Source organism: Trachinotus anak, unplaced genomic scaffold (genome assembly GCF_046630095.1).
Source record: "Trachinotus anak isolate AG129_WGS33_773 ecotype Australia unplaced genomic scaffold, CSIRO_AGI_Tana_v1 ptg000019l, whole genome shotgun sequence".
NCBI classification, from domain to species: Eukaryota; Metazoa; Chordata; class Actinopteri; order Carangiformes; family Carangidae; genus Trachinotus; species Trachinotus anak.
The window spans coordinates 2,874,805-2,891,420 of NW_027273870.1; the positions used below are offsets into that span (position 1 = coordinate 2,874,805).

The 16,616-nt window shown below is 39.7% G+C and overlaps 1 protein-coding gene across 1 annotated transcript in view; it reads left to right on the forward strand.

Annotated features, from left to right (window-relative positions):
* LOC139636208 (zeta-sarcoglycan-like) overlaps nucleotides 1-16,616 on the forward strand; it is a 313,032-nt gene that overhangs the window by 163,206 nt on the left and 133,210 nt on the right. Inside the window, exon 2 of the mRNA XM_071504046.1 lies at nucleotides 3,024-3,233. Coding sequence (XP_071360147.1) covers nucleotides 3,024-3,233 — 210 coding nt within the window. The remainder of the gene's footprint in view (nucleotides 1-3,023; nucleotides 3,234-16,616) is intronic.

Here is a 16,616-nt window from a genome sequence, read left to right on the forward strand (position 1 = left end):
AAATTGGGTGATGGGAAGATAATTATCAACGACAATCCAAAATATCATGACTCAGAATCATTTATTCAATATCATTTGTTTACTGGAAAAAGAAAAAAAAATGTTTGCCTTTCACTGGTTACTTTAGCTATCTGGCTGACTCATACTCAGAAACACTCATTCAAAAACTCTCTCTCTTTCTCTCTCTCCTCTCTCTCTCTCTCTCTCTCTCTCTCTCTCTCTCTCTCTCTCTCTGTGTGCATCTATAGATTCCCATTTGTTGATACATGCAGGAAGAGCATTAGCAGGCACCACAGAAAACTTTAGTACACACACAGCAGGCATAACTGCATACACATATACACACTCAGCTATTGATTCAATGATGTGGATGCTGGATACTGAGATAAAATGATCAGTGGCCCATCCCAAAACCCTATTCCATAGAAATACCCTGCTATTGATACATATGCATTGTGTCTGCACAGAGTGAACAGATGCACCGGATGAAACGGATCATTCAGCTGAGAACATTACAAGAGAATTTCCTCACTTTGAAAAGGCAAAACATCATTAATCCATTGACCCACTTGACATATATTAAACCCTCTCTCCACTTGGCATTAATATGTGTCTCATATTAAATCTGTGCCCTGATATAATTTAGTTGGATTATGTTTACACCAAAAAATTGAGTGCATATTTGGTATGCACATTAAAAGTAGCTTCATCTTTCTTTTGCCAACAAACAGATTGCAATATGTGTTTTCATTTCAAATCTTCAAATCTGAATAAAATGCTGTCTTTCTTTTATCCATTTTTTAACAAATATATTGCCCTGCTAAACTTTTCATGATTGCTACACATTCACCCTTAATAGTTAATGCAACCAAATGTATTTCTGTGCAGCTTTGGAGATAATTTGCTTGATTGCCTCTTCATTGCATCTTGGATGCATTTCTGCATGGATTCGTTTTCTTTTTGCTGTGTTTTATCACAGTTCAGTCACTGAGTAACTCTGTTAATTCAGGTGGAAAATGGTTCCAGGAGCGTAAACATAGACAGGATATAGAAATGGACGTAGACTCCAGGAAGTGCTGAAGTGCCTTAAATGACCATCAGGGTGTGACTCCACTTGGGCAAAAAAATCTGATTGTATTGAAGTCTATGGGAAAATGTCTCTACTTCTCACTTGATTTATTACCTCTGTAAATGTTTCCTAATGAGTTCAAGTTCAATCAAGTCTTCAGTACAACATGATCTTCATTTTTTAAATTATGGTTCCATGTAGAGGAAAATAGACAGGGTATGCATTAGGGTGTGGCTACTGTGTGATTGACAGACTGTACCATGCGGCGACCTGCCTAACAATCAGGATAGAGTATAGAGCAGGTCAGATCCACCCCTCACTCTCTCTCCTCTCCTCTCTCCAAATATGGTTTCCTCTGGTTTCAAAAAACCAAGATGATGACAGCCAAATCGCAAACTCAAGGCTTCAAAATGACAGTTCACAAACCAGTGGGTGTCGTCACAGTTGGTTTCCACTTGAGTGTAAAGGAAAACACACTATGTTGGATTTGTAACAGACCATCACACTGACTGGTCAGACTGGTGTTGTTAAAGTAGCTTTTAGCTATTTTAAGTGGCTTTTCAATATGGTATGAGTCATTTTTATGTTTTGGATATCAGAATTTAAAAGTGCTGCAAGTATCAGTATCTGCAGGGAGAATCACCACAATGTGAATAAACAAAAATCTCAAAACTACAGACAAAAAGTTATATTTTGCTGTGTTTCCTCATTGTCACAGCATCAGCAGCTCAGTAGGTCCTTGCTTTTTGTGTATAAGAACCCCTGTAGAGATACAGATAATCGTCTGATATTTGTTTCTGAGATTCTTCCACTGAAACCCAAAACGTGAATAGACCAAGCCTGCTTTTCTTTATTCTGCAGGCAAAGCAAGAGTCAGCATTTTTGTTTCCTATCAAGGCTCGTTGCTATCATCATGTGTGAGTATATGGAGAAAAAGTATTGCAGGGAGAAAAAAAAATCAACAGTCGCTGAGGTGTTAAGGTCATGCAGTCTCAGCAAGTAAAGACATAAAGTGTGTGTGTGTGAGTGAGAGACTGATAAAGAGAGTGAGAGAGGTGCCGAAGTGAGATAGGAAGTGAATTAGGGAGAGAGAGAAAATTTAAGGTAGAGAGAGCAAGGTAAAGAGAGTGCGAGGGAGTTAGAGCCAGAGATAGTGCAGATAGTAGTGCCTTGCAGCCAGTGTCCATATCTCTTGTCACCAATGACTCCTCCTGCTCCACTACAACTAATGGACTCTGTCCTCCTCTGCTGTCTTATCTGCTCTCTCTCTCATTCCCTCTCTGTCTCTCTCTCCATCCTCTCTTTCTATCTCTTACTACTTGATACTGTGCTATCTCTCCACGTCACTGCCACTTCTATCTCATTTTTATCATGCTTTGGTCTCTCTTTTGCACACTCACTCCTCCTCTCTTACTTTTACTCTCCTTCAGTCTCTTATGCTTCGTCTCTATCTTTCTTTCAGTTCTGCTTCTCCTCTTTATCTTCAACTATTTAGTACTGTTTCCATCCTTCCCTCTACCATGACCAAAACCCCTAAAGTTCATCCTCTCCTCTCTCTGCCGTATCTTTGTCTGCACTGCATGGATGGAAAAAGGGAGGAATAAACATACCAACTTTATCTTCTTTTCCCCCTTTCTCCTTAAAGTCTTTCCTTTTATGCTCTTCTAGCTTCTGTGCAGAGCTGAGATTTTCACTTCAAAATCAGAAACTTGTAGCAAGAAAAAAAAAGAAGAAAAGGGTGAAGAAAAACAGGAAGGATATGTGAAATGAATAAGTCACTTAACTAACATTAGTTGACAAATGGTGTCAAGTTTTCTGATGCTGAATTCTAAGTATAAATTTAAGATAAGGTTTTGAAAGTGGATTCACACTGTCAAGGAGATGAGTTCATCAGCATAAATTGTGAGATCTAAGAGCCCATACAAATTATTTGCCATATCTGTGTGTCTTACAGATGACCCAGGAGCAGTATATCCTTGCGGCGCAGCCCAACCCGCTCCACCAGCGGGGGGCGTCGGTGTGCGGTGCCCAGGTTTACCCAGCAGTGGGAATCTACGGCTGGAGGAAGAGATGCTTGTACTTCTTCATCCTCTTGCTTCTCGTTACCATGATTGTCAATCTGGCGCTGACCATCTGGATCCTCAAAGTCATGAACTTCACCCCGGTAAGAGGCGTGTCTGTGTCTGCGCGTCATTAAAATGCCAGGATATTATATGGTTGTGGTTTTACGTTGGCGTTTATATGAGGAAACTGTGAGAAGTGGTTTGCTCTAATGTAATGCAACATGAGAGTGACAACAAAATCAACAGCCGTTCAACAGGATTGTGTGTTTGTGTATATGCCCACTCACCCATGTGCATTTGTGTATACTGTAGGTACACCAGTGATATAGTTACACAATAAATCAAGTGGATATATTAGTTATATCACACTTAACTAGTGTTGTCCACTCTTGCTGAATATAATGTCTCTATTATTCTACCACATTTAGTAGCATTGAAATGGGGCATAAATCATTTAGTTTTGATCTAAATGCTGTTTGCGTGCACCCATTCAAGTTTCTGGAGACAACACTAATAATCTGTTAATATTTTCATGCAGATAGAAACAAACACAAGTCCTCATATTATACTTTGAGTCCAAAGTTGTTCTACAAGGGGATGTTAGACATGATCCTTACTGCTGGGCCCTTTTGCTCCTCCACCTTGGGTCTCCAGTGGTCTTGGTTAAGCATTTTTTTACAATTACAATATGGGTTATTTTCACATTCAAGTGATAGGCACCACTTCTGGATGTTTGGATTGTTCTCTGTGATGTGACATGTTATAGAGCTACAATTTCCTGTTTCCTACGAGGCTTTTTTCACTTTTTTTGTCCATGACTGGATCTTTATTTAACCTTAACCAAGTATTTTCAATGGCTAAACTTAACCAAACCTAAACCATAGATGTAGCAACCGTGTCAGAAGACATATTATGGTGTTTAGTTTGATGGTCTTGGCTTAAGACTAATGGTTAAACTACTTCTGCAGTGCCTGCACTGACACTTTGGTATAACACTTTGGTATACCCCTCTGTGAAACACTAAAATCAGCTGAATCAGCTGAAAACTCAAAACCTGGTAAGAAATAAAAACTGGTAAGATGGGCAGTTTTAGGGCAAAAACGAGCATTATTTTGATGTATCTCTAGTCAGCGTTGCCTCTGTATGTGACCATGTGTCTCTTTTCAAGTTAGTCTTTCTGAACATGTCATCCACGTGTTACAGCACCCATATATCCAATATCCTATATTGCCCCAGGGCTCAAGAAACTACACTGTGATAGTATATATGGAAATGAGGCAGAATGTGACCCTTGCAATCCTCTGGTAAAGCCTCTCCACGTCATGCCTTATGTTACAGTAAGCAACTTCAGAATATAAGAGAGGTGTGGAAGAGAGGGGAATAAAGACAGCTAAAGAATATGCCTGAGGGAAGGTAGCATCTAAGCATAAAAGAGCGGAGGATATATCATAGGTTGTACACTGGGGTGTGAAAAAAAGACTGTATGGGAGATAGGAGGACTTATAAAGGTAGGCAGGGAGGAAAAAAGCTAAAAGTACATGAATGGGAGTGTAAAGTTAAGTAGAGGAGCTGTTTTATTATAAATGAGTGAATGTGACACATGAAACAATCATAAGCCCATGCAATGTTCATAAATACATACAAATCTGGCAAATATGTCAGCTGTTTGGTGCCTGATCACGACTGATCACTGGAAAGTTTGTCAGTTTGTCTGATATGCAAAATATAACAGGTGATTTTGTCTCCAACACATTATGTCCATATTTAGATCATCTGTGTTGGTTAGTTGCATTCATCAATATCATGCACTGCGGTGAAATGAAAGGGCATGGAGGTCAGTGTAATTTATGGGCTTCAGTGTTTTCATCCCATCTCATAGTGATTTGACAGTTCTGTTATTTGGCCCCAACCACAATGTTTCCCTAATCCCAGTAATTTACTCCAAATTATTATTATTTTTAATTAAACTTTATTTAATCACGAAACCTCATTTAGATTAAAAAACTCTTTTTCAAGACTCTCCAACAGCAGCAATGATGGGTCCAGACAGGATAAAACAGCATTTATCCTCAGTGTATGCCCCAGGACTTTGTGCCCATGCTACTGTCAGAATCTTGAGGTTGCTTGAAAAGAGTCATAACAAAGCGTGTAATTAGCTTGTTGCTACCGCTGCTTCTTAATGCACAAGTTTAGTTTCCACACACATCAGTGCATGCGAATAATGCATGCAATATTGAAACTGATCTCAGAGCAGTAGAAGCTGAGTCAAGGACCGCTTCACTAGCTGACAAAGATCCCAGGATTATCCTCAATGCGCAAACCTCCAAAAAATGCTAGTGTCCTCTTCGCTTGACGAGCTCCAGTCCTTGTCAACACGAAAATGGTTGGTAGTCATAGACAACGGCCTGCTGCCACAAGAGGGCTGTAAATTCCACGATGAATGCAGGCATCAGATCCTTGACGCAGCAGAACACTGCTCTGGGATGAGATATGGGGAGAAATATCACTTCCACTACTTCCAGTATGGTTCTAATTCATGTCTTCTGGCTTCAGCTGCACAGGCACTGCTTACCTTGCTTGCGCTGACAGCACAACACTGAGGTGAATATTTGAACTTTACTGTGCAAAATGATTTATGTGAGTTTGACACTTGAGATACCGAAGACTGTTCCTACTTTCATCTGCTAAAAGTGATCAGTTTCTCTGAAATTACATATATTTACATATTCATAGATTCTGGTGAAGTGATACATGGTAACATGATGCAGCTTCGTTGATTGATTGAATGGATTTTTTTCCTATCAGAAAGTCCACTTATTTTTTGTGGGCATCAAATCGCTCAATGGCCTTTGTGCCCTAAACATTTTTGTGACACCAAAGGCCAAATGGCTTTGCACCTATAATGATGAAATGTCTAGCCTGCTGTGTACACCTGCTTTTTTAAAAAAATTACAAAACTGTAAATTGAGGCAAACCAACTACCTTTGATGTCTCTCTGAGAGATTTTTGTTTTTTTTGAGCCTCATTATTATTTTCTTCACTTGCATGGTCACCTCTTTACTCCTTATACTGGTAGACAATTCTACCTTGATATAAGGAGCAACTCACAATCAACTCTGAACCCATGTGTTCAATGTTAAAATGATACACAGCTGCCCAAGAAACATTTAGTAGCCAAGTGTCCAATTACTTTTGAATCCTTTCAATTTAGGAAAAGGGCGACAGCTCTTTCTATATTTCTTTAAATCCATTGAAATTGAATTTGAGACTTGGCACTTACTTACACAGTACCCACTATTATTTGATATTAAATGTGCTGAAGGACAGAGCCTGAATAACAGAAAGTGCTTTAATGTACCACAGGTTAAAGGACCAACCAACCTAGGTGTACTAAAAACAATGATATGTAAGAGCCTTACTCTTTGTAATGAACCTTTTTTCAAAAATGCAGGAGGGGAACGTTTTGCAGATGAAACCAAGATAAAAATTTCCTGTGTTTATTCTTTAGTGAAAAACACAATCTGAGTATCTGAGTACTTGGCCCTGCAAAAAAGTTGTGTGTTCATTTCAGGTGCAATGAGGGGAATATGGAAGCGTAAGAAGGAAACAAATACTATCAGCAAAAAGTCAAAGTCTCCACAAATGAAAATGCGCCTCTGGGGTGGCTATTCAATCAAGATTCCCTCCATTGTCAAAGCATGCAATATCTGATATAGCCCAAGTCTATAGTGTATAACGTATGTCCAGCACAATAGCATAGGGTCCACCAGAGTAGCACCACAGTATTGTAGAAGACACAATGAAAAACAAATTAAAAAATGCACTTGACCTCTCTTTTGGGTCCTGTTTTGTCAGCTGTCAGACTCATCTTGAGATGAATAGTGTCCAGATTAATATCCTTTGAATTATCCTGCAACAGTATCTTTTCAGCTGCCCAGCTGTTACCCCGGTTCGTAGCAGTGCTAAATGTTTGAGTTTGAAAGAGAGTCTCTGGCTTTTAAATGGCAAAAAGAGGTCAGTTTGGCTGACAGAGAAGAGAAGAAAACAAAACAAATAAAAATAGTCAGATGGGCAGAGAGAGATTGAGAGCGATTGGATTATTATGGAGGTTTAGAGGCAGGACGTGGAGTGGGGATTATGGGTTGGAGAGAGTGATGAATATAGAAAAGAAGTGAAAGGGTTGAGTAAGGATGTGTGTACATGTGGTTTAAATATAGTGTCTAATCATCTACTGTTAGCTTGTCCCTCCTGCCCTCTGCCTCTGAGACATGGAGAGGTGTCGTTTTTACTGCCCTGTGGAGGGGAAGTTAGTGGATGATGAGTCAACACGGTCCAGAGTTTGATGTGTAGCCATGTGTGTCGTGTGTGAAAATTCTTCAAGATACAGTCACATAAACGATCTTCCAGTTGAGAGGATGAGCTGTTTTATCGTGTCTGTATTTGGTCAGTTAAAGTTCACATGGTCAAATTTCAAGCAAGTCATGTGGGAATAGAGACAGTGTGATGTGTATTAGTGAGGAATTTAATGTGGGAAAGGAGCCATGATGTACGACTTCTGTGAAAGAAGTAAGTACACAGTAAGTGCACACACAGAAGCCGGTATTTCCCCCTTAAGCAGAAAAAAGTTCTTGCAGGCATTTTGCATAATTGTCCTCCAGTCTCTGACATTGGCTTCCTGAAATATTTGACTACTCTTCCATGCAAAAAATGCATGCATGTATTGTCAGCTTTGACCAGGCTGTTCTTTAACTCTCCTTTTCTTCATTTTGAGCCAGTCCTTGGAGGTTTTGCTTAGGATTGTTAACCTGCAAAAAAGTCCACTTTAGGTTTAAGTTCAGCTTCTGGACAGATGGCAGTTTAGCTCCAAGCATTCTTTGATATGATGCTAAATTTATATAGTTGAATCAATGACTCCAAGCTGCTCAGTCCCTGAGGCAGAGAAGCAACCCTAAACCATAACATTTCCAACCGTCCAAGCATGTCTACTGTTACTGTGGCCAAACAACTCTGTCTTTGATTCTTTTGACCATAGCACATAGTTCCAAAAGATCTCGTCTTTGCTTACATGTTCATTGGACAGCTAGTTTTGCTCTAATCTCGTTTTTGGACAGCAAAGGCTGGTACACCTCCCATGCTGGTCAAATTTGTGTAATCTCTTTTTGATTGTTTGCTTGTTCAAATTTGTTGAAAAAAGTCTGTAGACTATATTTTCTGAAAGCAAACCTCTGCATGCAGCATGAGATAGACTATAAGCAGTATTTCTGAGAGGAATATCCCTTTATCCCTTTCAGTAATTACAAATGTTAATATTACAGTCGATACAACAACGTTACACACTCCATATGTCATGTGACAACGGGATGCAAGAGGCCATTTAAGCTTAAATTCATCACAGCAACAAGCACTGAAATCCCTGAAGAATATATGACCCAACATTGGCTGCTGTGCTTATTAAATGAGCATACATTCTACACACACACACACACACGCACACACACACACACACACACTGATATTTAGTAGACGCCTCATCAAAAATGTCACACAGCAGCTGTATTAGCATTTCAAAGAATGTTTACAGCTGTGTTTGACTGCATTAAGATGTAAAAACCTGGAAAAGAAGAAGAGGAGAAAAGATCACAAGAGTTAGAATAGTGGTGTTTGCTTAAATACTGCTGTTTCCACTGGTGCTACATTGATCAGCACAGTGTGTTCATAATCAGTCTGCAATAGCATAATTAGGAGGTGGATAATAAAAAATGAAATAAAGAGTCAAGTCAGTTTTATTTATATAGCACCACATCATAACAGAACACAAGTTTTGTCAGGGCAGTTTTCATTTCCAGCAGATCAATACCATAGTCTTTATAATGTTATTTACAGAGACCCAGCCTTCCCCCATGAGCAAACAATTAGCCACAGTAGCAAAGAAAAACTCCCTTTTAACAGGTAGAAACCTTGAACAGAACTGGGCTCATGGTGGGCGGTCGTCTGCCTCGACCAGTTGGGCTGAGAGAGAAAGAGAGAAGGGACAATGCAGGTTCCACGTAGAGATGTCAAATAATAATAATAATAATAATGATAAACAACAAGAAGAAGAATAGTAAGACGATAATTACTAATAATTACAATTATACCAATGGGTGTAGAGCAGGATTACAGGGGCAGTTGCTGGCTGGTAATCACAGACCCAGAAGCTCTGGAGGCAGAAATACCTGCACAGAGCAACAGAAGGAGAGGGATGAGGAGGCACAAAACTGCAGGAGGGAGAAGAACCCAAGTTAGAAACATGCCTTAATGGGATATGAATGTGTACAGATGGAGAGGGAGAGCAGGAGATAGATGGGAAGCCCCCTGGCAGTCTAGACCAATAGCAGCATAATGGTTCAAGGCAAGCCTGAGCCAGCCCTAACTACAAGCTTTATCAAAGAAGAAAGTTTTAAACCTACTTTTAAACCTGTCTGCCTCCCGGATCCAAACTGGAAGAGGATTCCACTGGAGAGGAGCCTGATAGCTGAGGGCTCTTACTTCCCATTCTACTTGTGGAGACTCAAGGAACCACAAGTAAGACCGCTTTCTGGGAGTGCAGTGTTCTTGTGCGGTAATATTAGCTGTTTAAGATCTGATGATGCCTGACCAGGCAAAAATTAGGATTTTAAATTCTATAAAGATAATCCACCAATTTTCTTACTTAAACATGGTTTTGATGAGCACAAACCTATTAGATTTACCTTGGTTTGCAGATAAATTTAATGTATCTGCTTGAACAGATATTTAAAAGCAGAAGTTTTTAAAAGTAGCCATCACAGGGATGGAGCATGCATCATTTTTTTTATTATTTCCACCTGCAGCAAGGTCAAAACTCAGGTTAGTAATATTAATCAGGAAGCAGAATGACACGTTAAGTACAAAATGGAGAGATTTTGAGAGGGAAGAAAAGAAAATGAATAATTAGATAGGGATAATTGTTTTTAAAGGATTAGAAGAAAAGAGGCAATGCATGCTTTTGTGTAGGATCTTATGATGTATACAATAGAGAGCAAACTGCTGGAGACACATGGCACCTGTTATCGTGTACTGGATAACATGATTAATTGACCAAAGGTAATTGAGCACTCACATTTGGGTAGAAGAAGGAAGCCTGTGTCTGACCTTTCACTCTCATTACCCATATCTTGAGTGCATGTCTGCACTCAGCTCATAATAATAATAACAGATAGTATTTAGCTGCATTTGGGTGATTGGGCTCTTTTTCTTTGCTGATCATCATGCTTCTGGGCTGATGTTAGCCAGGGACGTTCATCCATACATCTGTGCGTACGATTCTCGTAAACCTGATATCTCAGTAATGCCTTGAGGGAACTACACTTAAGGCTGAACTTATTAAAATTTGGTGGTCAAAGGTTAAGGGCACTATGACCTCACAAAACATAATTTTATACTTCACCTCTCTGATAAACATGCCTTCTTTTGTAGTAGGTTTGCATCAAAAACATCCAGCTGCTTTCTGTTTCTGTGCTGTTGTGTGTCTGAACATGAAGCATATAATTATCATCAGTGTAACTTAAAGGCAAGAAACATAAAAAATAAAATCGCTCATACATGCAAACACACACACACAAATGCAAAACATTTCCCTCCTTCATCATTTCTCTATTCAAATCTGGCTGTAGGGAGTTGCTTCTTCTATGGCTCCATGACTGTCATTTCAGTGGCCACCATTCAAATCACGTCGAGCCGGCTGCAGCATAATGAAGGCCTTTCTCTAACTTTTTGTTTTGTCTGGAATCGCCAGATGCAATTCTCATTGTGATGGTGTGAGGAGAAAAAGAGATTTGCTTTTGAAGAGACAGCTTTGGCAGTAAATTGGAGAGGAGGGACTTGTGGGGATAGGAGTTTACATTTGTTTGTGTGAGCGTTCGTGAGAGAGAGAGAGAGAGAAAGGGAAACTGAGAGAGTATATGTGTGTGTCGTTTGTGTGTGTGTGCCATCAATTATTCAGCAATTGCTCATGTTGATGTGTGTATGTTTGAGTGTGTGTGCCTTTTTATGCTTGTGTGTGTATATACCTGTGTTTGTGTGTGTGTGTTTCTGTCCTTTGGGCTTTCACTGCAGATAAATTCAATTTCACTTGTCACTCACCAATCAGTCTGCCTAATTCCTGGTCTGACTAGACTATGGTGTGTATGCGTGTGTGTGTTAGTGTGTGCAGTGTGTGTTTGCCATCTTAGTACCTGCTCAATCCACAATGTCTCTTCATTACACAGTTTGTAGTGTGCTGCTCTGCATGCTGGCATAATGACCCCCTATGATATGTGCATACATTTTTGAAAATGCTCCTTGCACACTGAAGTCATAAACCCGATGTGATTTATCAACATGCAGAACTGCATTTACACACCAATGAATTCTGCCTCCATGAACACAATATTGTGTCCAACTTTCCTCAGTGATTATGGTGGAATTGCAGTATTTGTCTTTATAGTGAGACCTGAACTCAAAGGGAGAAAGACTTTCTTTTGCATTTAACTTTATGCAACAACTTACGCACTTTTGAATCTAAACCAAATGAAACTGACAAATACCAAAACAAGGTGATAAATGGCAGAAGAATAACAATAAAACTCTTTGTGATTTGTTTCGGTATTCTCACACACACAGGTGACGATGGTAAACTTTTACTGGCAGTGTGTGAAGTGAGCTTTCTTTTATTTTTAAATCCTGATTGGCTACCAATCAGTGGGGGCATAAAATAAAACTTTATTCTTGCAGTACTTCTAGATCAGAGTTACAAGGACGATAAAACAACAATGGGAAAATCAATAAAAATGACAAACATTAATTACCAATGAGGTTATGGCTGCATAAATAGGGTTGCAAGAGGGAAATACAACAAGAATAAAACAGGCAAAAACAAATCTACCCTATGAGTAGCTCATAAAACTGAGGCAAGAGTGACAGACACCGGCAGTGTTCAGCACTATAGATCAGTGTTTTCAGAACAGTGACTCCCAGGAATCCTGACGGATGTTTAATGAATAATGCCTGTATGTTGATCTTTGACACGTCAACTGAATTTTAGAACTGGCTGAACGTTATATGAGCGCCACACCTCATCTAAAGTGATTTCTAATAGTTTTAAACCTTGCACACATACTTATAGGTACATTGAGCTACAACATGAATAGGGGCCGGTGACAGCCAGGGCTGGAGGCATAATGTTTTCAGGTTGGCCGTCAGCCGTTGGCCTTTTGGTTACTTGTGTATGTTCAAACAGGAGCCATTCCGTCCCCATTTCACTTGAACTCAAGGACAAACTAATTACATTTTGGTGGCAAAGGGTCAAAGGTCAAGGTCTTAGTAACGCCTTGAAGGAGTTTCTTTAAATTTGGTACAGACATTAACTTGGACTTAAGAATGAACTGATTAGATTTTGGTGGTCAAAGGTCAAGGTCAGTGTGACCTCACAAACCCCTTTTAGCCATGACTCATGACTTAACACAGCAATTATGACAGAATTTCACACAAATGGTTCATATTTTATATGACTCTGGATAAACTAGCCTGAGCGGCAGAGGCATACAACCGTGAGGTGGTAATTCTAGTTTCGTTTGTTTTCTTTTTTGGTACCTGTTTGTACCTCCCAACAACAGCTGGAATAACCACTCAGCTTTCTCGATGCTCAGGTGCCCATGATGCCTTGTTGAGATACTGGTGTGTACATCAGCCCCTCTGCGGGCTTGTGATGCCTGACGGTACCCGTAACAAATAGATCCATACAGACTCATACGTGTTAGTTCGGGTAATTAAAGAATTATAATTTTTATTTCCTTAGTAAACAGTTGACAAAACTTTGCTTTTGCACCATCTAGAGTGAATTTGCATGTTTGCCTCCATGTGTGGCTTTGCTTTGTCTTTGACAGCATTTGATTAATCATTAAATTTCATTTTACATTATAACACACCATCAGAATGTAAAATACTTTAATAGATGTTCCTGGCAGATTTAGCTTTAATTTTAACAAATCAAAATGACAAGGTAATTTAGAGTCAGTGCATTTCTTACCACCTTATCATTTCCCTACAGAAGAACAAAATGTACAGATATGATGACATGTAATGGCAAAGGAGATGAAAGGGAAGAGAGTGAGGAGAGAGACTCAGCCTTCTGCATGTTGAACATTTATTCACTGCTGTTTAGCAGACGATTTGAATTTGTCATTTCCTTCAGGCAAACAGGGCAATAGGTACATGATCTCAATTAGCAGACGGGGTGCTCTTTGCTGTCACAGCTGCACTTGTGATTTATGTTGATGAGATGTGTATATTTTTGTAAAAGCCTTGCCTAGTGTAGCTTTGAGTTTCTTTATAAATAGACTAATCTCAACAATTGGTGGGGTAGAGAGAGAGACATGAAAACAGATTGGAGTGAAGGAGGTAAGCAAGGGGGATGGTGAATGATGCATGGAGGAAGACAGATAGGAACGAGGGAGGAGTAAGGAGTGTGTGTGCGCGTGTGTGTGTGGTTTAAATAGAGCGTCCCATCATCCATGCTCAGCGTCTCCCTCCTGTCCTCTGCCTCTTGGGTCCTAAGGGACATGGATAGGTGTCTGTTTCACTGCCTCATGGAGTGGAAGCGAGTGGATGATGGGCTGCCAGAGACAGGCAGTGTGAAGTTTGATGTGTGGCCGTGTGAGTGTTACAGTGTTCATTAAGGTACAGTCACCTTCACTGTCTTTTACTTCAGGGCCCATTGTCCATGAGCTGTTGTTTCGCTGTACACTGTCTCAGTAATGTTTTACATTAGCAAATTTTGTGTGTGTGTATTTATTTAGTTTTAAAGGATAGACTTTATTGAAGATAATACCTCCTTCGTAGCTAATTAAGTTCATCTGACATCTGCCCTTCACACATTTAATTCTCTTTATCAGTAAAAATGTGAAGACTCATTCATCCATGCTGTTAAAATCTTGAATTTTGTTTATCATTCCATGTGAAGTAATTGATAACATCAGGGGTTATTCATTATCCGTTATGGGGAATTATATATGTTCCATCACCACTTAATGTGAGGTCGCTGATTAATTTGAGGGTAATGATGGAAAAAAAAGAAAATGCTATTGTAATTCAAATGCTCTTCAGTGTATTATAAGTATTGTAACGTGTTTAACCCAACGTGGTAATTCAATCATAAGTCATTGTCTGTGTTAAAGTGTAATCCATAGTAATATCATTTCAAACCAAGCACGTTGCCATTGCATGCAGTAGGATAAAGGGCATGACTGTCACAGTTACTGTGTTTCTTTGCTTGTGTGTGTTTGTGTATATTAGTGTGCATGAGAATGCATGTGTGCGTGAGAGGTTGAAATGTGCTGTTGAAGGCAGCATGCGCTCCTAAACCTGCTGTACTCAGCTTCTCGTCCAGACCAGCCACCATCATTATGGCTGTTCACAGCTGCACTGTATAGTTTATCTTGCACGCACACACACTCACACATGCACACACACAAACACGCACACATTTTTCTCACTTTGTCAGTAACTGTGCTGACCTCAGGTAATGGGAGAGTCCAGCGTGAAATACCCTGTCCTCCTTTGTCACACACACACACACACACACACGCTCTGGAGAGGGGTTAATGTGACATATCCATCAGACTTAGAGTGCTGACACACCTGATGTTAATCGCTTGAATGGTCAGCACACACACACACACACACACACACACACACACACACACACACACAAAAGACAATAGAAATGTAACAAAACACCAAGCTGTTCAATAAGTTGGCGACTTAATGATGCCTCAATTACAGACAAATCCATATGGTAGCCTGGCTAAGAGATGGAAAGAATTGATAGTCTCCTCATAGTTGTTAATGCTGGTTGATAGAAATTGTCTGACTGGTATTTCAAACTATCTCTGTAAGAAGATCAATGTCAAATTACCATGTGGGTTTTACTTATTCCCATCAGGGCTCTGGCACACTGGATGTGTTGCGTGTGTGTGGCGACTGTTGGTCGCTTGTTTTTCATTTTGGTGCCAACGTTAATGGATTAGAAGAAACACTCTGCATTACACGGCTGCATCACATGATGTAGAAGTTTGGTGTCTTGCCTATTTGTCACACGGGATGCACATGTCTTGCAGCAAAGATGGACAGAAAAGACCTGTGGACAATTTGACATCACAGCAGCGATATTACACAAAACTGACACCTTCACAAAAACGTTTTTCTGCAGCAGATCAGCAACAGCAGCCGCAACACACATGCAGTGAGTCTCAAGGTTCAGCCCCTGATCGATGTTCTCATAAGAACATAGGCATCATGAAGCCCTGAATATTCATATTGTGTCACTTTTTCCTCCTGTTGGATTTGGCTTTTATAATTACATTTTTTTGACGGATCGAATAGTTAACTTGCTCTGTAGCTTGCTCAGTTGACGAGGACTCTGATGTGGCTGTAATTGTCATCATCACTTTGTTGGACCTGGACAAATGTTAACCTCTTATAATTTACATGGTTTCAGTTAGATCCTCAGAGACTGAGAGGATTTTGGTTAGAAGTCTTTAAAACAGAAATTTTTCCTGTCATATCGGTGGGTCTAAAACAAGGTTGTGGCTTTTGTAAGATGAATGAAATTATTATTGTGGCTACAAAATATTATTTGGTGACACTGAAAGCATGAAGCAAATGTATTATTGCCAGTAAGACAGAACATGGGTGTTCACAATTTTATTGATTATACTATTAATTATTATTAAGTGTTAACTTGGGAGTCATTAGTGGAGCTGAATAGAAGCAGCTTTTTGAGCGAGTCTCTATATTGTGCATTTTGTGTATCAGCACCTACTGAAGGACACACACACACACACACACACACACACTAGAAGCACAGCTGTGACAAAATACATGACAGCAGAGGAAAAGGGGTTTGCATGCATTTTCTCAAGTAGATTTTCCTTAAACCTTGTGGATCTGTGCTCCTGACAGTCTGCCTTTGAGCATGAATGTCCACAGAGTATCACTGTAAATCAAAAATTAAACAAGACATCACAGCACCACCCATACCATTAGACCGACATGTGATCTGTGAGAAATGCAGCCCAAAACCACCACAGCACTGAATGTATATCAAAAAGAAAAGATATAAAAATAAAGGAAACAAGTCTCTATGATTACCACTTTAAACCTGTCTGCAAACAAAACAAAGAGGTCTTTTTATAGAGTTAGCAACATTTTTAGCTTAAACTCACTGAGAGAGGCAAGTACCTCAACATTAATTCACTTTGATATGTATTTTTATGCATAGATGCAGGTATTTGTGTGTGTGTGTGTGTGTGTGTGTGTGTGTGTGTGTGACAAAGTAGTGTCTGGGAGTATATGTGACACCTAAATCTGAATCAGTCAGCACTTTAGCCCTATTATTTCCAGTGGCAATGTGTCAAACAATGATAAATAAGGGCCGCACATGCAGG